Here is a 25,222-nt window from a genome sequence, read left to right as displayed (position 1 = left end):
CATGGCCACACCTGTCCGCGGCGGGAGCATCGCGCTAGGGTTGCCACCACTTTACTTGACATTAGAACCTTCCTTACCCCTTTAAAACACAAACGCTCAGCGTCTCATACTCTTTATCAGAGTATTTGTGCACTGGCATGCCCAAAATCACACCCATCTGCGATGCAATCCACGCGGCAAGAAACAGAGAGCAATGGAAGAACATCGCGTAGTAGAGATGCATCAAAGGGCAGCCACGATCCTCAAAATTGAGGAAACGACGCAGGAAGAAGATGCCCAAAATATGACGAGATTAGAAAGCCGCGGTAGCTCTGCAGTTCTCTTCTCTATTTATTTTTATTGTAAAAACTACTCTAATTTCTTGAAATAAATATAAGCTTCTCCTACATCAATGTCAATCTGAGAACGTCTATTCTTGACAAAAATCGTGTTTTACAAAACGTCAAACTAGGTACAAGGTAGGTTCGCCGCATAGATTGTCTTACAACTTATATAAATCAACTGTCAAAGTTCTTGTTTGGAATGGCCATCTAGTGCTGCCTAGCGCGTAGTAGGTAAGTAGGCACATGGAAGATCAAGGTATAAATTTAGACAAGGTGTCTTGATATTGTAAATAAGAAAATCAGTGACACTAAAATAAAGCTTGAAACCTGAACTTAATAGGTACTAATAGGCAGGTAAACCTACCTAATATCTTCAAAAAATGATTAGGTAGGTAGGTACATAATGTTTGTATGACTTTCTCAGATCGACTTTAACGATGCGATGCGAGGCATATAAGAAAAATATTATCTTGATCGTAAAAATCCAATAAAATAAAAAGAAGCTGGCCTAAAAATCCTGCAATTTTGTATTTTATCCGGTGATTACCAATGTTTTATGAACTATTTTAAGTAAATTTTGGCAAAACATGATGCATAGTGCATACTTTATATTAATGTATTAACCAGTGACATAGTATTCTTCTATTTGCCTTTTAATAAGAGTTAGCAGGTAACTGCTGAGTTTCTGATCGGCCCTCTTTAGAAAAGATTCGGTGAAAACTTGGATTGTAATAAGGTCGCTACACAGGTGGCAGATCGACTACTGGATATCAAAGTGTTGTTTGTCTGTTTGTACAGAAACACCACCATGTCCGAACTCAGTCCATTTGCAGCGGGGAGTACAGCCGGGCGATTCAGAACACTCGAATCGGTAAGTTACCGTTCGATAAGACGTACTCTTCATTGAAAAATACGTCTCATCGAACGATAACTTACCGAATCGAGTGTTCTGAATCGCCCATCAGGTAGGTAGTATGAACCGATTTTAATTTAGTTTTTTTTTGTTTGACGGGTGGCTTGATCGAGAGTGTTTTTAGCTTTAATAATAATCCAAGAAAATCGGTTCAGCCGTTTGAAAGTTATCAGCTTTTTTCTAGTTACTGTAAACCTTCACTTGCCAGGGTTTTATAAATTTTTAATTTACACTTTGTTTGCAAATGAGCCTTCAAAGGTTTTTTATCATATCAAGTAGTAAGTTAAAAAAAAGAAAAGAAAAACTGGAGTTTTTACTAAAGAGTAACCAGCAACCCTGCATATGCCGAATGCGCCCTCAAACCTCAAATCGCTGTTACTTGCGCCGCCTATTCGCACCAGATTACCTGCGCTATGTACACACGTGTTCTTCGACATTATTTTAATTTTATATATTATGTGTATGTTATGTACATGTATATGTTATGCTTACTTTGTTGTAGCAGGTGCTAATAAATATTATTCAGTACTCAACGGTTCTCTTATACTATGATAACTTTACATAGAAAATCATAACCCTTCCTTTCGGCTTTGCCGTAGAATACAGATTCTATTAGAATTGTCGTGCCATAAGCTCATGCTTGTTTATTACCAAAATTACCTAAGACATCAATTTTTCATGATAGGTTTCATGTACTTAACTAGAACACATCTAAGCACTTATGAAATACATAATCATTACCCGTATTATAAATGCGAAAATGTGTTTGTTTGTTGGTCCCTCAATCACGTTGCACAGCAGGTCGACGGGATTTTTTGTATCCGTATCGTTAAAGACCTAGAGAAACACAGGCTATAGGTACTTTTTATCCAGGAAAATTGAAAAGTTCCCACGGGATTTTCAAAAAACTAAATCCCACGCACGAAATCCTGGGCATCAGCTATAAGAACTCTACTCTCATGTTCGTTCGATGTCATGGTCTTTACATGGGGACTTTTTGATAGGTGAGTGGTTCGTCGAAGAGGATCCTAAACAAACTACTGACTATGGTTCGCCAAGAGTGAGTGAGACTTACCCGTAGATGAGGGGGAGGAATGTGGGCACAGCTAAGTAGAATATAATTGGCAGGCGCGGGCGGCTCGTCGGTTCAAAGCCTGTGCCTGCCTGTAAAAATGCCATCATAAAGCCACGCCGCCACAATGAGCCCTTTGACAGTTGGTACCCACCTTTATGATGCCGACTCTGATATACGACTCGCTCTCATTAAACTTATTTTATCGACTGGCGATACAACATCTAGCTATCCATAATAAATCAGGGCTAAAGAAATGCGCGCTTACCACTCGCATATAGAGCGGGAGAATAAACCATTTAGATCATTCAAAATTTTTATGGCTTATTATTCAATCCCATTATGACTTAGTCGGGACGGTCTTTTAAACCACTTTAATATAGAAGACTATTATACAGCTCATTTTCCATCACAATAAGCTTTACAAAAGTTTTTGTGCGCCTCTTCATAATAGAGTCTTATTAATTTATTAAAGGCAGTAAACAGAATATTCATAAATAAGTTATGGTGGAGTTAGTCGTTTGAGCGGCTATAAAGGACGCTAACATTAATAACATTCAGAGTAATCTAAACCTCGTGCTTAGATTGCTTTGAATGTTTGTTGAGTCGCTATAGGTAAGTAATAAAACTGTTAATATATACATACTTAACAAAAAGTTTATAAAATACTTAAGTAAGACTATAACAGGCAAAAGCTCCAGAATCGTAACCTAGCCGCCTAGCTCTACATTAGGTAGGCTTACGTACTTACTTATTAAAAGTTTTCTGCCTCATGGTTGTTTATTTATTTAAAATTGTGCTTAGGTACCTTTTTTTTTAATGATAAACTTTGTTCCTTTTAATGATTCTTACTCTCATTAAGATGATCTTGAACAGAATTATTGTTTGAGTAGTTTGGACGGTAACGTTTTATTTAAGTAAGTAAATACTATCAGGTATTGTATTAAAATAGATAGGTAAGTACCTACTTATATTTCCCATCGAAAAGGTTGGATTATGCCACATCCGATTTAAGGAATAGATTTCCATGTACCTACCTACCTATGTTAAGTACCTATACCTACCTACCACATTCAACACATACCTACCTACAGGTAATAATTTTGTTAATTGTTATCTTACTTAAGTAAAAGATATCCGTAAACACATAAAGCACAGGTACTTACCTATGTGCTTCATGTGACATTTTTAGCACTTTATCAATAAATTAATTTTATAGATTTTATAGAATTTCCGATGGACTAATTTCATCTTGACCCTCAGATAACAGCTTTTTGGTAGGTAAGGTTTGGTAGGTAATTTTTAACTTTAAACAGGTCTAGTTTTCCGGGGTTTTCGTGCTCCTTGTTATAGTTTGTAGACTTAACTTTTCAAGTTCGAGTAAAGTAAGTCTACGAAAATGTATTGAGATAAGTACTTATATGTATCAAATCTCGCTGTTCAGCCGTAAGTTAAGTAGGTACCTAATAGGTAGGTTACATCAGAATGTCAGATTTACCTACTCAAAAATTAAGTATGTACTTAGTATGGATGTAGTAAGGCAGATAATATAACCTCTGCTGAGCTCAGTATTCAAAACCTACTTTTTTGTATTACCTACTTATTCATTGAACATAACCGATATTAAATCGATAGTCAACTCAATATAAAGGTAAGAAATAATAGTGATCTTTTTACAGAATCGCCGGCTACCGGCAGAGCGCGTTCGGGCAAAAAATATAATGGTCATTCTCCATGACGCTTATTCGTACACTCGCCTACACCATAGGTTTAAAATAAACTAAGTTCATATATTTCTTTAAAAAACATAAGTATAGTACCCACCTAGGAGTTTTTTTTTTTGGCTCTATCATTTCGATCGTGTTACGGTTAGCGGTCTTTACTTAGTACCTATGTAGGTATTTACTATTACCTATTGCGCAATAGAAAGAATAGAATAGCATACATTTTACACTAGTGAACTATTACAAATTGAATATCGTCAAAATGATTTACCAATGGTTTGGAATACCGTTCCTACCGAAAAGAATCAGCAAGAAACTCTGCGGTCGCTCTTTTCAAGTGTCCATTAGGTATGTTGAATAATATATAATAGGTTAATATTATGATAGGTTGTTGTTGTGATATTTACAAAATTCTTGGTTGTTATTCGTTACTTGTTCCAAACAATAACTTTTCATGTAAGTTGATCGTTGACGAATAAGTTGGTAAGCTCAGACCAAGAAATTGCAGGTACTTATGGGTATTGGGTAAGTCACGCTATGACTACAAAAGAACGACGTATCCTAGTTTGATAGCCACTTGATAGCTTATAGAACACTTTTTTGTTCATTATAGCTACTATAGTTAGATAGGTAACTACCTATATTCATTTCAATGATGATTAATTATAATTAGGTATAATATCTGCTTGAACAATTACTATCAAACAAAAATGTTAGAAAAAGCAAAAAGGAGTTTATTTCATACAACAGGCACCATAACTGATTAATTCTACTGACAATTTGGTCTACGAAATTTTTATCCCCCTTTAGATTTATCAGTGAATAAATTAATAATCTAGCGGCTAAACGTACGCGTACAACCGGTACCGAAAGTGGAGCAAAGGACACGTGCGGCTAATTAGCGCCAACCACTTGTGTTGGGGACAGTCCACTTCAATAACCATCGGAAGTGTAGTACGAATGGATTAGTTCAAGAGACGGCGCCTCCGCTGTACCCAAGCCCATTAAAATACCCATTAAAATATGCAGGTCAATTCACATACAGTATCACTATCGTAAGCTTAACAGTCATCTTGCGTCTGTGTATTGTAGCCGAAAAATCTCAAAAATACGTCATAAAAGGCTTTCGCCAATAAAAATATAGGTACTATAGCGTCTCTCGGCGAAGACATACTTATACCTAAGTATGTTCCTAATTCATAGGTAGGTCACGTCGCGGACAAATTGATTGTCACGGGTATAAAATTTGGCCCCAACATCATCATTTGGATAAAAACAGCTGGGAAGTGAAAGTGACAAAATTATTTTTATAATTAGTAAACAAAAACAATAATATACATATTCCACCGAAACTTCATCATCCATGGCAGACGGGTGAGAAAAGTTACAATAAAATTACATTTGAAACAAGTGTAAATTAAAAATTTATAACACCCCCGACAAGTGAAGGTTACAGTAACTTGAAAAGAGCTGATAACTTTCAAACGGCTGAACCGATTTTCTTGGATTATAGCTAAGAACACTCTTGATCAAGCCACCTTTCAAACAAAAAAAACTAAATTAAAATCGGTTCATTCGTTTAGGAGCTACGATGCCACAGACAGACACACAGATACACACGTCAAACTTATAACACCCCTCTTTTTGGGTCGGGGGTTAAAAACACCTTCCACGTAGTAAATAACAAGAATAGGTAAATAACTAGGTCTTGATTTTGTTTTAGATGTTTCTTGTTTGTAGGTAGTAGATAGGTACTTACCTTTATGAGCCAATAACATAAGTTATACATAACTTTAGCAATAACAGCCTTTATGTATCCTATATGCAGATAATTTTACAACCGTCTCTCCTCCGAACGTAGCATAGTAGTGCGATTCCCGAGCCGCAGGCCGCAGCCTCCGAATCACAATAAATCTAAGCCGATAAGTAGCGAGGCGGATTGTCGGTGCGGCGTGATCAAAGGCAAGGGAGGCACATGAAACAAGCCGCCGATGTTCGCTAAGATGTTTCATTTGATACCGCGTTTCCACCACCGCACGCCGGCCGGCGGCACGTCTAATTGCCTTTTGTTCCGTGACATTTTAATTAATTTGAATTTGGTTTCCGAGTGACGTGACGTATGACAGTGGAGTGATGAAGGTTGCTTGGATTTGAGTTAGGCTTTGAATTACTCTTATTGGTGTGGTTTAATAATAATCTTATTTAATTTAAATGTTTAAGTACGGACAAATTGTTGCTTTTTAGGGTTTCGTACCCAAAGGGTGCCAACGGGATCATATTACTAAGCCTCCGCTGTTCGTCCGTCTGTCTGTCAGCGGGCTGTATCTCATGAACCGTAATAGGTAGAGTTAAAACTTTCAGTGAGTATTTTTATTGCCGCTATAACAACAAATAATAAAGAACCAAGATGGTGAATTTCAAAATGTCCGCCATACAAATTATATCGGGTACCTACGATGGTACGGAACCCTTCATTTGCCAGTTCGACGCGCACTTGGTAGGTGTTTCGATAGAGGTCAATGAGCACCTATACAGTATACATGTGCCTACAGGGAAAAGCCTGAATTCATTTTACCTAGTTCTATTTTGTAGATGCAGCAAAAGAATAGTGAAACTACCAGCCAACGGCTTTGTCGAGTTTCGCTTCTCGGTTTCTATTATTATGTATCTACTGGACAGATTTTAATAAAACCGACGGATTATAATATAGGTACGTGAATGTTGCAATAGTTAGGTACCTACTCCGGTCCGGTTTTGTCGGTGTATGCCCGAGTAGTGGTTTAGATTTATCTTGCAAGTGCAGTGGGACCGTGCGCTGGTCAGTAACACTTATCGTTTTATATGCATGAAGTAATAACACCTACCTTTGAGTGTCCGTCGCCGGCGCGGCGTCGCTGGCGTCGTGTTATTCATTTGCCTTAAACGATGCATAATTTATAGTTTTATAATAGGTAATAATTTACAATACAACTGGTTGGTATCTCTACAGATTTTTCTCGCAAATCTTCATTGGTTACAAATCTACACTCTCACTTTGGAAACTTAGGTATCTAGATGCTATTAAAGAATTTGATTGTCTCGTCCGTGAATGTAGGAAGTTGTCGGTCACACGTAACGTTACTCATAGGTTTTGGCACCTTCTCTTGAGTCGTGATGTAAGGTCCGAGTTGACTTTTATGATCTTTTAGTGAAAGAATAAAATCAGATTTTGAGATAAACGCTCAAAAAATAGACTGGGCAGGTTATTTACCAAGGTAACCTACCTACTTACCTATCTACCGTGTAGTGAATTCATTGATGTTGAAAGAGGCAACCCAAATTCGTGATCGTTCCACATTTATTTCCATTATCATCCTAAGCCAATAAAACAATGGCCTAGAAGGTGGATAGGTATAGTTCGCGACAGGTCATGGTGGCTATCGGGGTATGAGGTGTGGGGATGCCTCGCACACCCGCACAGCGCCCGCGCTCGCCCGCACCGGGTTAACGTAAGGGCTGTGCCGGTGTGCGGGCTGTTCCCACCCCGATTGCCGTCTCGACCTGTCGCGTACTATAGGTAGGGCTACGTTAGCGTGCGGAGATTGAACCTTCTAATATTATTTGTGCCAACTTTTAGAGATGATACCTAGGATAAAATATTAAGTAGGTACCTACCTACTCATTTACTAAAAACCTTCGGAAGTACCTATTTCTGATGTTGGCTTTTACTTCTACAAGATCAGTTGCGGAGAGGGTGCTAACTTCAAACCTGCAATTGGGTGTTACTTACATTTAAAGAAAGCTACAATTAAGTATATTAAGATTTAAAAGATCAACGAATGAAAAACACGCAAGCGACAGCTTTGCCTGGCGCTTTAGATTTCATTCTCTTGTACCTATCACGGTTCACGATTTACGGATACATTGCATAGTTCTAAACCTATTATTGTGCGTTGCGTTTTTGCTAGAAGTGTATACTTATCTTCACTGTAGTGCCATAACTAACTTCAATACTACCTAATTGACGTTTTACGCTTATTTGGAGGGGAAAGGAGAATAAAACAGTTTTCTATGAAAAACGACTTTATTGTTGACACAAATAAATAAGAAATAAAAATACAGTTGAAGTTATAAACGATCGTATTACATCGTACATTCCTAATACATATATATTATATATATATCAAAATATATACAAGAAAAAGTATGAAATATAAAACTCTGAACAGAAAAAAAAAACAGAAATAAAAGTAACTTAGTGATAACTTTTATTAATCTCTGACAGCTGCAGCCCAAACTATAAATTGTACCTTCAGACAATCTCATACAACTTTTTTACAATAAATATTATTAAATACGATAGGAAAGAAAATTTTAAGGCACGTATTTTTATCACAGTACACAGCAACTACCGAATGAGTAGGTAAGTCTAAAATCTAAACATTCAAGTATACTTCATAAAATCACTAATATACAGTTACATACAGTCAGAACTCTCATCCGTTTAAAGCTACTTTTAACTGCAAAAAACAGTCAAAGTACTTTTGAATTTAGAGGTTGGTCAAAAGTAGTTTTGACTGAAATTCCTGTCAAAATTCTATTTGCTGGAATTATTAAGTTCATTAATAATGTATGATACAAGGTTAGGTCAAATGTAACCCAGAACGCAGCATCCCGACTCCCGACTCCATGCAGTCCTACACCTATTATTCGATTTTGGAAAGCGCGAACTCAGCTACTGGCATACTTCATTTAAAACCACACTAGGCATAGGATCATCAAAATATGAATGAAGCTGGAGCTCAGATTTAAAACTATTTTTAACTATTTTTTTTAGTCAAAAGCAATATATTATTTAGTTAAAACTAATTTTGACCAACCTCCACAGTCAAATGTATGTCAAAGTAGGGTTGACCGGATAAGCCTTTTGATTGTAATATACACACATAACTTAAAAGCTACAAGTAATAAATTTACTATTTTATGGGCCGGACTTTACATAGCTCATGAACAAATCGCCGTCCCCAACGAATAGGGACTAAATTTAATATTTAAACCAATATAAACTGTTTTTTAATTGGTCCTGTAAAATTTATTTTTTGCGATTATCCTATTTATTCGTCGGGGACGGCGAATTAATTATTATTATCATTGTTTTCAAGTAGGTACTTGACAAAATCCATTCTTTTAATTCTACAAAATTAAATTAGGTACTCAAAATAGGGGTTTTAGGAAATAGCTATGCCTATCTCGATTCTCGGTTTTTTTCAATATTTTTTTTTTACAATTACACTGAGATCTAAAACTATAGTAGGTAAATTTAAGATTTATCGTACGTTACTTTTACGCACGTAACTTTAGTTACGTAGTGCGTTTGTACACACCAAGCAACCGGCACATTTTTAGGGTTTCGTACACAAAGAGTGCCAAACGTGACCCTCTTTAATCATTCCCTGTTTGTGTGTCCTTCTATTTGTCCGTTCGTCTGTTTTTTTACAGGGGTTCACAACTTCAGCCGTAATAGGTAGCCAGTTGAAATTTTCAAAGAATAGGTGTTTTTAATTATTACTTATTTCATTCTTACCGTTTGAATTTTTGTTAAATATTTATTAGTATTTGAATTTAATTGTTATAGTGTAACAATAAATACAATAATTTCTTACTTTTGAGTAAGTGCAGAATTGCTTATCAATTCAGCACCTTGTTTTTAGTCGCCTTCATGTTCCTCTGGCATTTTATAAATTGTAACTTACTATAAGAATACTATATACTATATTGTGTGGAGGTACGGAACCCTTTGTGCACGAGTCCGAATTACGCTTGGCCGTTTTTATTTTTATAGTATTCGACTTTTGTAGTTTGCTTGTAGGTATGCGCTATGTTCATTTATAATATGCACCAAGGAACACATACCTTAAGCAAATTACATCATTTTAATAATAATTAATCATTACACTTTGCTACCGAGATTCATAATCACGCCAAAATGATAAAATTAATATATTTACCTAATATTAAAATATTCATAAAACAAGTTCTTGTCTCTAAAAGCCACTATCAGTCAACGCTTATTAGTTATTGCCCATTTTTGATGCTTGCTAATCAAATTATTGCTCTTAGAATCCCTACATAATAATCTCTACGTTCAATTTCATATGGAAACTTGTATAAACTCTTATACCTATTAGTTGACGTTTGCTTTTTATGACCGTGAGTTTGCACCAAAAAAACGTTAAACATGCGAATGTTTAATAGGTCCTCGTACGTGACGAATCTCAACTTTAGTTGAATTTCTGTTCATACTGCAGATAATCGAGTAAATTCTCGGACAAAGATTTAATGGAAATGTTAAACAAGTTCATTTTCAAGAAATTATACGACAATGCAAACGCAATGAGTTTTCAACATGTTTTTGTGTAAATCATCGTGCAAATTCACGGCTAAGCTAGATCGCGTGAAATATTATATTCTATTTGATTACATGTTCTCCACTTTAGTGACAGAAAGGTACTGTAAAACATACAGTTTTTTGATTATTTCTTTTTAAGCCTTCAGAAAATTTCAATCCAATATTAGTATGATATAAAGCAATTATTCGTACAGTAATTATTACTGCTTCCTTAGTAGGTATTTTCATAGAAATTAACTATTTTAATATAGGATGATGGACATGTGCGTAAGTTTCTCACAAATAAATTAAGCTTACAATACGTGTACTCTACTAAATATTCAGCCTAGCGAGAAGAACTGTTTACTACTTGGCAATTTCTGTCTTTGCTTCTTAAGGAACTCCCGTGCTTGTCTGTCCCCTTGCCTGGACTCCAGGGCTTTGATAGCGTCACCATCTGTAAGAAAGTGTATGATTTCAAACTATTTCGGATATTAAACTATCGACTTGTTAAAAAATCTAAATTGAATGGAGAATGATTAGTTGTAGGATGCAAACAAACTATTGTGTGAGGCCCAGTATCCACTTAGGCAGAGCGGAGACAGATGACGTGAAAGAATTATCACTTATATGAATAACTAGCTAATGCTCGCGACTTCGTTCCCGTGAATATGGGTTTTTAAAAAACTCTTATGTGGGAACTCATTGATTTTTCGGGATAAAAAAGTCTTTTGTGTTAGTTCAGGGTATAATTCCAAATTTCAGCCAAATCTATCCAGTAGTTTTTGCGTGAAAGAGTAACTAACATCCATCCATCTATAGATACAAACTTTCGCGTTTATAATATTAGAAGGATATGAATAATTTGATTGGTCTGTCTGACGTCTTCGTCATTTAGGAGGCGAATAAGGTTACTCACCTATACTAGCAGGCCTGGACAGTGGCAAGTGTTGCTGCGGCAGGCTGGATATCGGCGCAGGCGTGTCCGGGATCTCGCTGAAGTGCAAGTACGCCTCGCCCACGAACGTGTTGCTGACGCTGAACATGTCCTTGTCTTTGATGACCAGGTGGATGAGACCGTCGGTGATGCTACGCTGCTCGTGGGTTAGCGCTCTAAAGAGGCACAAGGAACAACATGAGTATCATAGACTTATCATCTCTTAGATCTTTCTTATATCTTAGACGCAAATGGTTGGATGATATAAGGGGGTGGACCACATTTCTAATTCTGTGGGGTGAACAGAGCTTAGCTACCCGAAGTTAAAAGAGGTGGCTGTAAATTGAGAAGCTTTTCGGATAATGACCGCCAAACTTCGTTTAGAAGGCACGCGATGATGATGATGATTATAGACTAAGCTAAGTAGACTAGACTAGCAAAGTAACGCCTGCTTCTATCCAACATGTTTTAGGATCTTGATATCATAGGGGCTATATTATTGAGCTCACTTATTATTGAGCCTCTCCTACGGAGATTATACCTAGAGGAAAAAACTAACTAGTGACAAAATACTTACATTAAGAACATTTCATCGTACAATGGGAAGAGATTTTTGCTATGTGTCTGTGTTTTTGGTTTTTCTACGTTTGCAAACGCATCTTCGGGAAGGAGAGCCGCACGCACGTATGAATCACATAAACCTGGACACAAAAATCATAAACATAATTTCAAATTATCCAATATTTCTTCTTTAATTTTATTTTTCTAGTACGAGATACTGACCATTGGAATCTGTAGGCGTCAAATTCCTAGCGTTCATAATTTCAAGCTTCAAGCTGTCTTCTATGAACTGAGCTCGGACGGTCAACAAACCCATCTTGGGCTCAGTAATCGATTGTTGTTCTTGCCATCTCTCCAAGTGGTACTGATGTATCAACTCTCTCGTTTCCAAACCGTGAAGTTTCAACAGATACTCAACACGTTTTAACGTATCCGATGTGTATATATCCTTATTGTCTTGCCGGAACGATCGAACCATTATTTTTAAACATTCGTGCAGATTGGAAAAGAATGACGGAGGTCGTCGCTTCTGCAAATAATTTTTAACTTTAATGCGTGAGTCATTGAATTGAAAATAATATCAATCCCACCACACCTACTTTATTTAATACCATCACCATATTGTTTAAGTTATATAAATAGGATTTAGATGTTATTTGTTCAAAAATTATGATGTTATATAAGTAGGTATATACCTATTTTTATAACCCAAGAAGATAATTATAAAAAACATGCTTTATTTTTGATTCATAAATATAAAAATAGGTAGGTATGATGATACATTCCCATGCATGAAACGTGCTCCAGATTTAAGGGATATCATTCTTGCAAACATAAAGTGATAATATACTAAATTAAAGGTATTCAGCCAAGGGTGGAATATAGGTAGTGATATTTCGGGTAACTCATTAAAATTGTAACGTTCTTGAATAACAAGCATAAAACCTATGCATAAAACTTATATGGGAACACAATCACTTGCGGATTCAAAACAGAAAAGCAGACGCCATTTCAACGTATCCTAAATAGGGCTAGGCAATAGATATATTTTGAAGCACATCACATATATTTTGCTGTACTATAAAATTCTAGTAATGCATGTCCCCCAGATGTCCCCAAAAGTAACTTTTTTAAGATAATTTATTATTTTTATAAATCATACATCAGAAGTGGGATTTAATCGATAAACGATATTTCAAGGATATCAGGGATGTTATGTATTTTACGATGTGTCCGTCTGTGAGTTTGCATTAGTACAAATATTGCGCTGCTAATAAATTTTACTACCTTCTAGCATGTTCTAGTATAAAGAATATATCGGCTAGTAAATAGAGAATCTGAAATCTACATTAAGCTATTACTACCCGTAATATAAATGCAAAAGTGTGTTTGTTGGTTGGCTAGTTAGTTGGTCCTTCAATCACGCCACAATGGATCAACGGATCGAAATGATTTTTGGATGGATATAGTTAAACAACTAAAGAGTAACATAGGCTATTTTATCCCGGAAGAAACCTTAGCGCGAATGAAGTCGCGGACATCAGGTAGTTTTTTTTAATCGAGGGACCATGCTTCTCATTCAGGCTACAGAATACACGAACACAGTAAACGTATACAATAATGCAAGGTGCTGAATGTTCTGTGGTTTACCGCGTCTAGGTTAGCTGCGGCCGATTTGGTCAAACGCCTCGGGTCGATATAGCGAGTTATCTTTGCCCTTCGGTGCTATCAAACAATAACACTTAATAAAATACACAAAAATAAATCGTAATACAAATCAAATAATATAAATAAGTTCAGAAATAATCAGTGCACTACTTAAAGTCTTTGCGTGCGACATAAATGCAATTATTTACCCGCAATAATATAAAGTTTGGGGATACTTTGTTTTTGCCAAAATATCTACGCCTAAAGAAGCGGATACGGGTAGCAAGTCTCTCTTTCTATAAATTAGAGATTTTATTTGGTTAGTGAAAACAATGAATATAATAAAGTTAATCATAAATTATAACATCCAGTAAAGAAACAAAGAAGCCATTGAAATATTTTACAAAATAAGTACAAACAGTTGAAGGAAGTATTTTACACAAAGTTATGGATGTTTCCTTACTGGACTACAGAACAGATAAATAATTAATTACTTATATAAACATTAATATAAATTTTGTTAAATTAACGATGTTAATAGATGATTAAAAACAATTAGTCTAGTATTACCAGTTAATATAAAAACAAAGTACAATACAAAAATTCTTTGTTCACATACCTCAAGATTGGCTTGTATGAGTTCATATAACACTTCTCCAAGTTGTTCCCAAACTATATCGAGTGTTCTAGAAAAGTTTTCGTTGTTGAGATGTTGGTATAAGGTGTCCAGATTAGCTTCGAGGTATCGCATAACGCGGTCCATGCTTGAGCAGTCTTGGTGAAGCAATTCTGCTCCTTCTATTAGAAAACGTGTGATAGACGGCATCATCTGTAGGAATTAAATAAGAATAAAGCTAAAAATTGGAGTCCATCTAATGGAATTGGGGCTTTAAAAAAAGAGGGTGGTTTAAAAAAATTTGAGCTCTTTGTCGGAATGATCTTACAATGGCATACACATGTATTTTTTTTTTCTCTCTCTTCTGGCTTTACAAAGATTAGCCAATGTCAAGTTTGTAGTTATTTGTTACAAGTTAGTAATTAAAATATACAAGTATGGACCCCGTCTGTGCCGGCACTCGCCGACATACGCACAGCACCCCTTTAGAGCGCTTTCCAGTCAGTTTTAACAAAAAAAAAAAAAAACACTCCAAAAAGGCAGAGCACGCCCGCCAGCTAACACCAACACAGACGAAGTCTACACATGCATTTTACTTACCTTTTTAATCATAACTTCTAAAAGATCCACTATTTTGTTTTTGACGGTATCTATCGCGTTAGCGATGACATTTTGTAATGTTTCTTTGCATCTGAAACAAAAATATCAAATGAATGCTGGTCATTATTCTCGAAGACGACTTTATTATTTTTAAGATGTGTTTGGTCTCACACATCTACTGTAAGATCTCTCTCTACCATGCCTACTTCGCATGTCCACCTAGATGGGAGTCTACGCGTTTTTTTAGTGTAGGCCTGTAGGGTCACCATTCCAGCCTCGTCCATTTACCATTAATGCATTTAGGTACTCCTATGTGCCACCTTAGCTTCGCAACTCGTCGGATTATTCGATCCCTATGTGTCTTCTAGGTATCTCATCATTTTCTACGACTTTTATGACAACGTGTATACGTCATATCGTTTTATGACGACGACAGTAGATGTTGTTGATGGGCACACACCAGTTCGTGGTCGCCTCGAATGGATTCGAGAACGCTGGTCACTCAACATACCTCTGAGCCTCTAGCGGCGAGCGCGTCTCGCACATGTTCTGTATGATTTCATCCATGCCCAGCTCCTGCACGAAGGGCTGCAGGCTCTGCCGCACGTAGTCGATGTTGTTGATGGCCACACACCAATCTGTGGTCACCTCGAAGCGCTCCTCGTACACCGTGGTCACAGTGCCCGCGCTGCTCACTCGGCTGGCCATCCGGTCCGAGTAGAACACACAACAACGGCAGATATCCTGCAAAAACCGCTTAGTTTCTTATCGAGTACACTCAGCAACAAAGCTCTAGGTTCACCTACAAGCGACTATGGACTGGTGCAAACCTAGCTTTGTTGCTGACTGTACATATTCGAACTCACAAATATAGAACAAAACTCAAACTCTGATACTTATATGAGAAAGTACAGAAAAGCAGAAGTTTATTCTTAACAGACCGAAAAGGAAGAGGATCTCAATTCGGCGCGTTTGTTTTTTTCTATGTATGTACGAGTTCACAGATTTCTCAGAGAATTCTGGACCGATTTGCAACTATTTTTTTTTGGTGTACATATAAATAATGATTATCATGAATAGGTTGTTTAGACTATTTATTTATACCGTAAAACAATCCGTTATCGTAAAACAATCAGTTTTTCTGTAAACTAATGAACATGCTGCAAGGCTTGACGCCGAAATGCCAATAAGACATAAGCGACTGCTCTTTTTAAGCAAAAAGAGCATTTTTAGATTCTACGAATTTGAATTTTCGATTCTACGAACTTCAATAAAATTATTTTCCAGACATTATTCTGAATAACAAAATGAGGAATCAACATAGAATATAAAATGATCCAACCTCAAAAACTTACATCAATAATTTTAGCAACGAAAGTGTAACATCCTTCAACGTCGGGCCACGCCAGCTGCTGCCAAAATATCTTAATCTGGTAGAAAATCGCTAACGTGTCCACGCCCGAGCTGCTGTACTTCACATTGGTATCGACTGGCACTAGTTGGTCTAACTCTACGGCCTTCTCTATGCGAGTAAGCGCTTTGTACGCCGCTATATCAAGCCACTGTGCAACGCCTCCGAAGAACCAAGAATGGAACTTTGATATGCTGTAGGAATTCCAGTCCGTTTCATTGAGACCTTGCCCTAACCTGCAACAATTACAGATTCTATATAATGATTAAATAGTAAATTACGCTTATTCATTGTAAATTCTTTGAGAGCTCGTCAGGCTGCGTAAGCGTAGACGTGGCGCGTACCATTGCGTTGTAATGTATGGAACTGTATGAAACATGGCACGAAGCTTGCGTGGCATGAACGTTCACGTAGACGTAATGCGTGCAGTTACGTCTATGGGTTCACGCGCGTCACTACGCACGTGTCACCTGTACGTGCTGCATACGCAATTGTTGTGAATCGGCCATAAGTCATGACAAAAAACTGACACAAACTTTCGTATTTAAAATATTAGTGAGGCGTACAACAAATGATGGTTACTTTTCAAAAATACAATCACAAAAGTCTGATGATGGATATAGAATGTGGGTGATGGAACTCTCGAATGGTAAATGACAGGGTAGTTGTATTTGAGCGTGGATTTAACTCGCAATGCGTGAAACCACAATTCGTTTTATACAATTTTTGAAAAGAGCAACTGCCGACTTTCCTGCCGATTTTTCTAGGTAGGTTGGGCAGTTCAAACTAATGGTAGATTCATTTTAGGGATGGTATCCGAATTCTTCTGTTGGAAAGGCATTCTGAACCAGTGGTAGATTTCATTTGACGATTCAAAACTACTTGTAAAAGGTTATTTAAATAAAAATGTTTCTATTCTATTCTAACCCTGGACCCCTCGAGGTCGATTTCTTAACCACTAGGCTATCAACGCTTCTAAAAAATAAAATGCTTACGTCAAAAACCTCTGCAACGCCAGATATAATTCGAACAACGTGGTCCCCATAGCCAACGGTTCGGAGCCAACGTCTGGGTTGCCCAGCCCCGTCTCCCCGTTGAGGCCACCAGCTAGATGCACGCTGTTAGTGGAGCCCTCGCTATATCGCAACCGCTTCAAGCTTTTGCACACTTGAATCACTTCTGGCTCCACTAACGAAGCGATCTTGTCCTCGTATACGCCGTACAACGCTTTGGAGTATGGGAAACTCATAACCCTGAAACATTTACAGTTTTAAACTTTAAATATATAAAAATTGCAATAAATTCAGGGTGTCAGCTGCCATCAGAGTTCAGACTTCTGTGTTCCAAGTTAATTGATACCGTCGTTTTTCTAAAAAGCCGCTTAACCCAAAAGATTTTTGAGTTATCGCCAAAAAAGTGGGAATTTTCAAAAAGGATGGTTCTAGTAAAGAACATTGCAGGGAACATTGGACCAAGGTTTGTAGTTAGTAGTTTTTAATTTGATCCTATTATTCCTACATAGCAAACATTTTTAGAAAAAAAATTTTTTTTAATTACTATGTTTTTGGCCATAAATCACACTGCACACACAAACTAATTTTGGAGTTACTCGCTTTTTAGAAAAAAAAACAGCAGATTGGCTCATTTACGTTCTCAAAACTCGACACTAAAAAAATAACCATCAATCAAAACGGACGAATTAAGCCGAATTAAATAAAGGAATAACACTAAACTCAGAACTCTAGATCAAAACGAAAAATAAAATGAGAAAGAAAAACAAACTATACTTACTCAACAAAAACTCTGTCAAAATATTCCACAGCCCTTTGCAAATCAGATCTAACTAATTGTATTACTCTTATCAAGTGCTGCAGCCTCGCCTCCTCGGATTTATCTTTACACTCGTTGTTGTCGAGGATATGTACGAACCAATCGGAAGCGCCCTGTATTATCGCCTGATTCAACACTTCGTGCAACGTTAACTTGCTGCCATCGTCTTTATCTCTTAACCAACCGTATAGATTTGTAGGGAACAAATCTATAGACTCCGGTACGTCCAATACTGATAGTTTGTAAAGGATCTTCAAAACTTCACGTAGAGTTTTCATGACTGTTTTATCGCCTGCGGTCTTCTTTCTCAGTTTCCGTATGTGGCTGTAACAGGTTGGAAGCAGTTTCTTCGCTCCATCCCAAAAGAGCTTTACATCCTCTTCATTTGCGAGACCTGCAAGTAAACCATCAAATTATAATAAGCAAGCATAAAGCAAGCTGTCTATGCCATTTGTAATAAACAGTAGACTGTTCTTTCAAACAACAATGCAAACAACAACAATTCAAACAATATAGCACTAAGAACATAGCCATAAAATTCGGACGCTTTTTCCTCTGCGCCACTCACGTTTCGTCAGTCGCACTTGCTTATTATTGTGCAGCGTTAAGGATTAGTGTGCTTCCAAATAACAAAAGTAACGACAAACGGGTGGTCGGTGGCGCAATGTCTCTGAAGCTACGAAGGAACTCTGTATGACTCAGGCAGAGTATAAACTCACCAGATTGCAGGGGTTTAGTAAGCTTATCCAGGAGGCCGTTGAAGAGGGCGAAGCTGAGCGGGTGGTCGGTGGTGATGGCGCAGTACACCACCCACTGCGCGAGGTGGTTGTCGAGCTGCGACAGCCCGCTCTGCGCCACGTGCTGCGTGAGGATGCCTTCAGCCGCCGCGCTGAAGTTACCGCACCACCAATACGGCGCTACCTACAAAAATAAACGAACTTAAAGACTTCGCTGGGGTTAGAATTTCACCCCGTCACCCGTCAAAAAATCTACTCGACCGAAATTGGGACAGATCAGTTCAGCTAGTTGATAAATAAAAAATATATATATTCTTAACCAATTGCAAAGGTTAGATACTGCCATCTGTATAAGCTTAATATATAGCTTGTTCCACGCAGTAAAATTTGGTTAGCAATCAACTTGAGTTGCCATTCAAATTGTCTCAAATAGAATTCAAGCCTGCCTCTCGGCAGGCTCTAGTGTCTTGAACCAATTCAGTCGAAAATCGTTACATCTGGATATTATATAACCAAATAAAATATAAGAATGCGAGCAAGCACAAGAAAGACGCTGATAAGCGGTAGGTAGGGATATTTGAGACTAAATACAAACCTTTGAACTTTCGAGCTCATGAAGCAATAGTATCCTCAAGAGATGCCTGTGCTCCTGAGCTGCCACCTGGGAATTCTTCTCCGACGAGAAACTAAACCTCGCTTTCAGGACACCTTGCCGCCGAAGTTTGCTCTTTTTACTCAAGTTGAGCCACATTGTCATACCGCCCGCTGGTATTGACTGAAATTAATACATTTTAGCTATTACAGCATTTATAGGTTTCTCTTTTATAGATATAGCGATCAAACGAACAAGGGGGATTACAAGAAAGTCTATATTTTTACCCGACTGCAGCCACACAGGAGGGTTGTGTGTTTATGCTGTATGTATGTCCACTCATAACTACTCAACGGCTCAACCATGCGCTTTAATGTGCGAACTGAAAAAGATGAAGGCAAACCGCAGTCGAGGTTTTGTTTGAAAACTTTTAAACTACCAAAATAATAATTAAAATTGTAAGTCTACAATTCGGATTAACTATTTTTTTACTAAATTTGTGACAATTAGTCTCAAAACCAAACATCCATTTTGAGATTCTTTATTTATCAGTCTTGTTAATCAACGTTGTTGTTAATCTACGAAACGGGTAAACCAGTTTTGATGAGACTTTTTTACATAAGTAGAGATCTATGTTTCTTCGAAGAAAACCCATATTTCTCACGGACGGTCCTCAACAACTGCTAGTTACGATACAATAACTGTAGAATTCATTTGTAGGATGGTTTCTCGCAAAGTTAAGCTTCGTTTATTTCTATTTCATTTGTTTATAAACTGTTTGAAAATCAGGTATCAATGTTTTAAACTCTTCCGGTTAGCTACAGAACAATCCAGCAACACACCCATAAGGGTAAACAAACATAGATGTTTTTAATCAGAAACAGTTCCTAACTGAATTTTATTAAAACATCAAAGTAAGTGCACCAGTGTGCATGACCTAAATCTAAACAAGATGCTGTTATGTTACTGATGCTGTTTGTTGCCTAGCCGAATTTATAAACAGTGATTTTCAACACTGCTACTTTATTACTATCCTGTAGTTTGACTAACTCCGTAACTTCAACCCAACTTATCTATATTCTATACTAATATTATACAGAGAAAAGATTTGGGAGAACAGCACTACCACACATACACACTTTTACACACACATACACATTTTAATATTAAGGCTCTAATTTTTACCAAAGAGCCAACTTTTAATTTAAAATATTACAATGTACAACAAGAAAAATTGTTTTTTTACCAAATCAAAATACATAATTGTTCGTTATTATTGTGTAGCACCCTTTTCACCACAAACCCGCTAGTCTAGTCGTCAGTAAATAACAAAGCTTACCACACGACTATTTTTGCAGGATTTCCCTTTGAGACTAATTAGTGCCAATAAACTTGAAAGTGGAGTAGAGGTATGATTATGCAAATCGCTATATAATAACCACCAAGTCTTGAGCAGTCGATGGGTTTTCCTTAACAAATACCAGTTTGCAACCAACTTAGTTACGAAAGACTACTATTACTTAAACCGATCGCACACTACAAGACGAACCGCCAGCATCGCATATTCCTTTTGAAAGTTTCGCTATCAAGACACAACTTTCACGTTTTACAGTGTTTCAGTACTCGATAGGTAGGTATAAGATCGTATCGCCGAATCGTAATAACTGAGATCATAAAATCAAGGCATGCGGTTTGACTTGGTTGTAATGTGAGATCAGTATAACAAAATAGTTGAACTTACTTTGAGTGGTATATTAGCAGTACCAATAAGCTCATTGTCGTGTTTCCCTGTGGATGCTGTGATTGCTATCTCTTTCATAAGCTTGCGAAGTCCCTTCACGCCCTTTACTTCGAATATTTTGGTCATTTTCTCTTTTACCGTCTCCGCTGGATCGAAATCCCTGAAAGTAAACAAATAATAATATTGAAGCTATTTTGGCCTTCTACCTTTAGTAACGATATAATAAAATTAATTCATTATTATCAAAAAAAGGCAAAATCATTACATGAATAATAGACGTAAGGTTTATCTTTAAAAATATATAGATAGCGCGAGCTGAGTTCTTCTGTTGGTAAGGAAGTAGAAGAAGACGTGTAGGTTTTGGTAATGAGTAATACTACTTACCAAACTTCTAAACATAATGAATCCTCTTGCAAACTTCCTGGCATAGGTCTGCAAAGAAAAGATATACTTAATTAAATTTGTAATGGGGTACAATAAGTTGAAAACTTTGCATTTATTCTACAGAAACTTAGAAACAAATGCTCATTAAGAAGCTAATAAACGAACGTAGCCACAGAGGAGTGTTAGAAAAAAAAATTTTTTAGAGGATTTCCCTTTGATAGCTTCGGAAGCGATAAAACCATGCCGCCAACAATGATGCAATTTAAATACCAAGTAAACGCCATTATAGAGTTCACGGTCTGCTACGCTTGTAGCTTTTCCATTTTAGAGTCCCGAAACTGCCATCACCGTCGTATTTAATAGCTATCTACCTAACACAAACTGATCACTAGAAATACTCACAAAGAAAAATGTTCCTCCCAGCTTGGATTTAGTGTACCCGATTTCACTGACGTGTTGTATCTGTGAGCCGTATTTGACATTAAATATATTGTTACAAACGGATCACTTAAGCCGGTAGGGTCTTTTGGAACGAGATCCTTCCCTTCTACTACTTCTACGTTTAACATAAGTTCTGGTGGTTCCTTCGCCTCAGCCTCTGTGAGCAGTTGCGTGTGCTTCTCGTTGGATATTTTGAAGGCTTCCTGTACATAGCCGAGCATCGCCTGTTGTCCCACCTCGCATCCTACGTCACATCCGCCGACATTGTGCAAAATCTCGTACAATATCTCCAAATATAATTCATCAACCTGAAATAAACGGGAATAAATTATTACCTATGTCGAAAAACTCGAGCTTTGAGGACTTAGTACAGGCACTAATAAAAGGGCCAGCCCCAAAACTACCTATATTTTACACACGAAAAATTTTCTATTTCAAAATAAAAGATAAAAAAGCTTTCTATTTATGGAGTAACTACCTACTTATACTTAACTATATTCTCTGAAAAATGTAAACATCGACTGACCCAGTTATTTTCATTTCTACTTAAACAAAGCTTAGTCAATACGCTTTTTAATGGAGCTTTCAGAGAACGAATGAACTCGAAAAAAAATTAAATCAAAATCACAAGAGCAAAAAAAGATAAAAGTTAGAGGGGAATTTGGACAACCGGAACCATGCAAACAAATCTTCTATGCCTATTACTTATTCGACTATTATATTAACGACTACTGAAAACTGAGTCATTATTAAGACCGGTGATGTCTTGAAGACTTCATCTACATAACAAGAGAAATTAGTCATCTTCAGAAAAAACACATACCGATGAGTCGTAGTAATATCGCAAGTTCATCAACTGTTCACACAAAACAGGTTGTTCTGCACAATGTTACTTCACACTGCGCTGGGGGAACCCGATGAATGAAACCATTACGTGCGGGGTTTCGTTACCAAGATACGAATACAACAAGCCACACAAACATGCTGCCGGCTTCGAATGCCATGTTACAGAAGTGCTTTGAACTATCTGTGCTGTATTTGCATCATAGTGGGGTTACTGCGCCGTCGTGGGATATTGATCAGATTGAAGGCTTGACGATATTTTCGATTTTCTACTTTGAAGGCTACTAATAAATAAGCGAAGTTTGTGTTTGTTGAACGAAGCAGAAAGATATGCACACTCTGACGCACAGTAGTTCTACGCTAATTACTTTACAGGGTGGAAACGACAAAAGTCTGCAATCGATTAATTAATTGTTGAAAGAGATAATATCTAAATCTTGAGGAAACATTTAATTAAAAAATACGAGAGATCTACTTTTTTTAATTTTTACTTTTAATGCTCAAGTAAGGTCGGTGATTTAAGAGAGACACGGGGACACTCGGTTTCTCTTAAAAATACTGATCAAACGAAGTTTTCTTTGCCTATCTAAGCATAACTTGGCGATGAATTATATCTTGCAGTGATAAAATAAGTAAATAGAATGATGTGCCTATTAATACGTCTCATAAGTTATTTTAAAAAACTTATGAGACGTAAGAAGATAAAAAATATGCAAGGCGAGACATCATTAACTTTTTGCCACTGCACACCTACTTAAATTCGAGCACATTTTATTTTTAACTCTGAAGTCATTTGCATATGTCTTTGGAAGACAAAAAATTTATAAAAAAATACAGTCAACTGTTAGGCTAAACTTCGGTCATAAAACGGTCGGTTAAGTTTCCTCATTCAGCAAAAATTGGACATCACACTCACATCACGATTTAGCAGTACAGGTGTGCAAATAAGTTCAAACGTTTATTCACAAACTATACCAATTGACAAATTGAGATGATTGATGACTTGATGAGAGACACTTGTCTACCAAAATTTTCAAGAGGATCCATGCATTTCGTGCTTAACGAAGTCAACGTACAGTCATAGATTGAATCAGCATGCTGGTCTGCCGTTCCAGCATCTCCTTCTTCACACCCCTAAACTTGGTCCGCAATGTGCCCATTCCATTCATGTTCACTCACTTTACACTCACACTTATTCTAAAACTTAGTACTAAACTTCGTACATTTTACGTAAACTTAAGAGTCCATTTAAAATGTATGAAGAGTCTGGCTCGAGACGTCACTGCGCTGGCCAGTCCGGCCGGGACTCAGGAATCAAGCCAAACTGCCGCCAGATTCTATTTTCGCGAAGCGCTACCATTGAAGACGAGTGTGAACTCGATCATACAATAAAATATTAAGGGTATTTTGCTTTTTGAATTCTTAGTAATAAGGAATCCAGAAACCACAAACCACGTACAACAATAAAATTATACAATACCATTTTATATCAATAAAATAACAATTGGAAAATAAATGTGGAATTTGTCATCCAAAACAATGTCCCATCCTCACAGGAGATACAATTCATACCAGAATGAAAATATTAGTAGGTGTTACACAGCTTATTTTGAAAATTAGACAGCCATATCGTACCTACTTGTGCAACTCTTTTAGTTGTAAAACATCCGCTAAATAAAACTTATAGTGCACCATTTGCTCGTTCGTTTATTATATCAAATAAGTATTACCTACTTCTCAACGGTTTCACTAATGGAAAATTAGATTTATGCATCTATTCCATTACGAGGGAAACCTATAAAGCAGTATATTAGAAAAAGTCTTATTGATAGCCTCGGATTTCTGGTAATAAAAATATGAGCATGCTTGAAAGTCTCGTAAAAGTTTATAGACTATTTCAAAAGCTAACGAGATGTGCTTTTAGCTAAACTGAGCCAGACCAGATATCATGCTTGCGGTTAGTAATGTTTCCAACGGATATCTCATCTTCATATTTAACGTCGTTGTAAAATTCAAAGAGAAATTCGTTTTCTACAAATTTTTCAATATACGTAATTGTTACGTGTTCTCAGTTTCTCACTGTTCAACATTTGCTAACATCTGATATATACAAAGATAAACATTTAGTGCAGTTCGAAGCTATTGACCTTGTTTTCAGTGTTTCAGAAGTTCATCTACATACAGTATTATTATCTGTACCCAAAGAGGAATATTATACAGAAAACGCCTACTATGATAAATCTATGAAAAAATTGAGGTGAGCTTTCGTTAAGTTCATGTTTAGTTATCTAAAAGAGTCGTGGATAATTTGCGAGCTCTGTTAAATAGTTACGCCGCTGCGGCCGTAGGGAAGTAAAATAGTCTTCTCAAGACAGTCCTAGGATGATATGATTATAGTAATTACATTCTTGTTTCTTTTTGAAGGTTGTGGCTTTTTATGTAGGTATACTACTAAGTACTAATGTACAATACTAATCTCGGTC

The 25,222-nt window shown here is 36.9% G+C and overlaps 1 protein-coding gene across 10 annotated transcripts in view; it reads right to left on the bottom strand.

Annotated features, from left to right (window-relative positions):
* Positions 1-9,100: 9,100 nt before the first annotated feature.
* The window catches only part of LOC123870361 (protein unc-13 homolog 4B), a 66,252-nt gene continuing 50,130 nt past the window's right edge, over positions 9,101-25,222 (bottom strand). For 6 of the 10 annotated variants that reach the window (XM_045913630.1, XM_045913629.1, XM_045913631.1 and 3 more), the window contains 16 exons: positions 21,858-22,204; positions 21,456-21,503; positions 21,072-21,231; positions 19,334-19,513; positions 18,721-18,922; positions 17,963-18,395; positions 17,167-17,424; positions 16,116-16,407; positions 15,272-15,504; positions 14,761-14,851; positions 14,164-14,373; positions 13,548-13,622; positions 12,120-12,426; positions 11,914-12,037; positions 11,319-11,512; positions 9,101-10,856 (listed from right to left, as the gene is read on the bottom strand). In XM_045913630.1, coding sequence (XP_045769586.1) covers positions 10,741-10,856; positions 11,319-11,512; positions 11,914-12,037; positions 12,120-12,426; positions 13,548-13,622; positions 14,164-14,373; positions 14,761-14,851; positions 15,272-15,504; positions 16,116-16,407; positions 17,167-17,424; positions 17,963-18,395; positions 18,721-18,922; positions 19,334-19,513; positions 21,072-21,231; positions 21,456-21,503; positions 21,858-22,204 — 3,270 coding nt within the window. In that variant the 3' untranslated portion in view covers positions 9,101-10,740. Of the gene's footprint in view, positions 10,857-11,318; positions 11,513-11,913; positions 12,038-12,119; positions 12,427-13,547; positions 13,623-14,163; positions 14,374-14,760; positions 14,852-15,271; positions 15,505-16,115; positions 16,408-17,166; positions 17,425-17,962; positions 18,396-18,720; positions 18,923-19,333; positions 19,514-21,071; positions 21,232-21,455; positions 21,504-21,857; positions 22,205-22,285; positions 22,297-23,815; positions 24,070-25,222 lie in introns of those variants that run through there. The other 4 variants (XM_045913635.1, XM_045913636.1, XM_045913632.1 and 1 more) reach the window with 4 other exon arrangements.

Source organism: Maniola jurtina, chromosome 12 (genome assembly GCF_905333055.1).
Source record: "Maniola jurtina chromosome 12, ilManJurt1.1, whole genome shotgun sequence".
Lineage (NCBI taxonomy): Eukaryota > Metazoa > Arthropoda > Insecta > Lepidoptera > Nymphalidae > Maniola > Maniola jurtina.
This window is presented reverse-complemented; position numbering and strand designations above follow the sequence as displayed.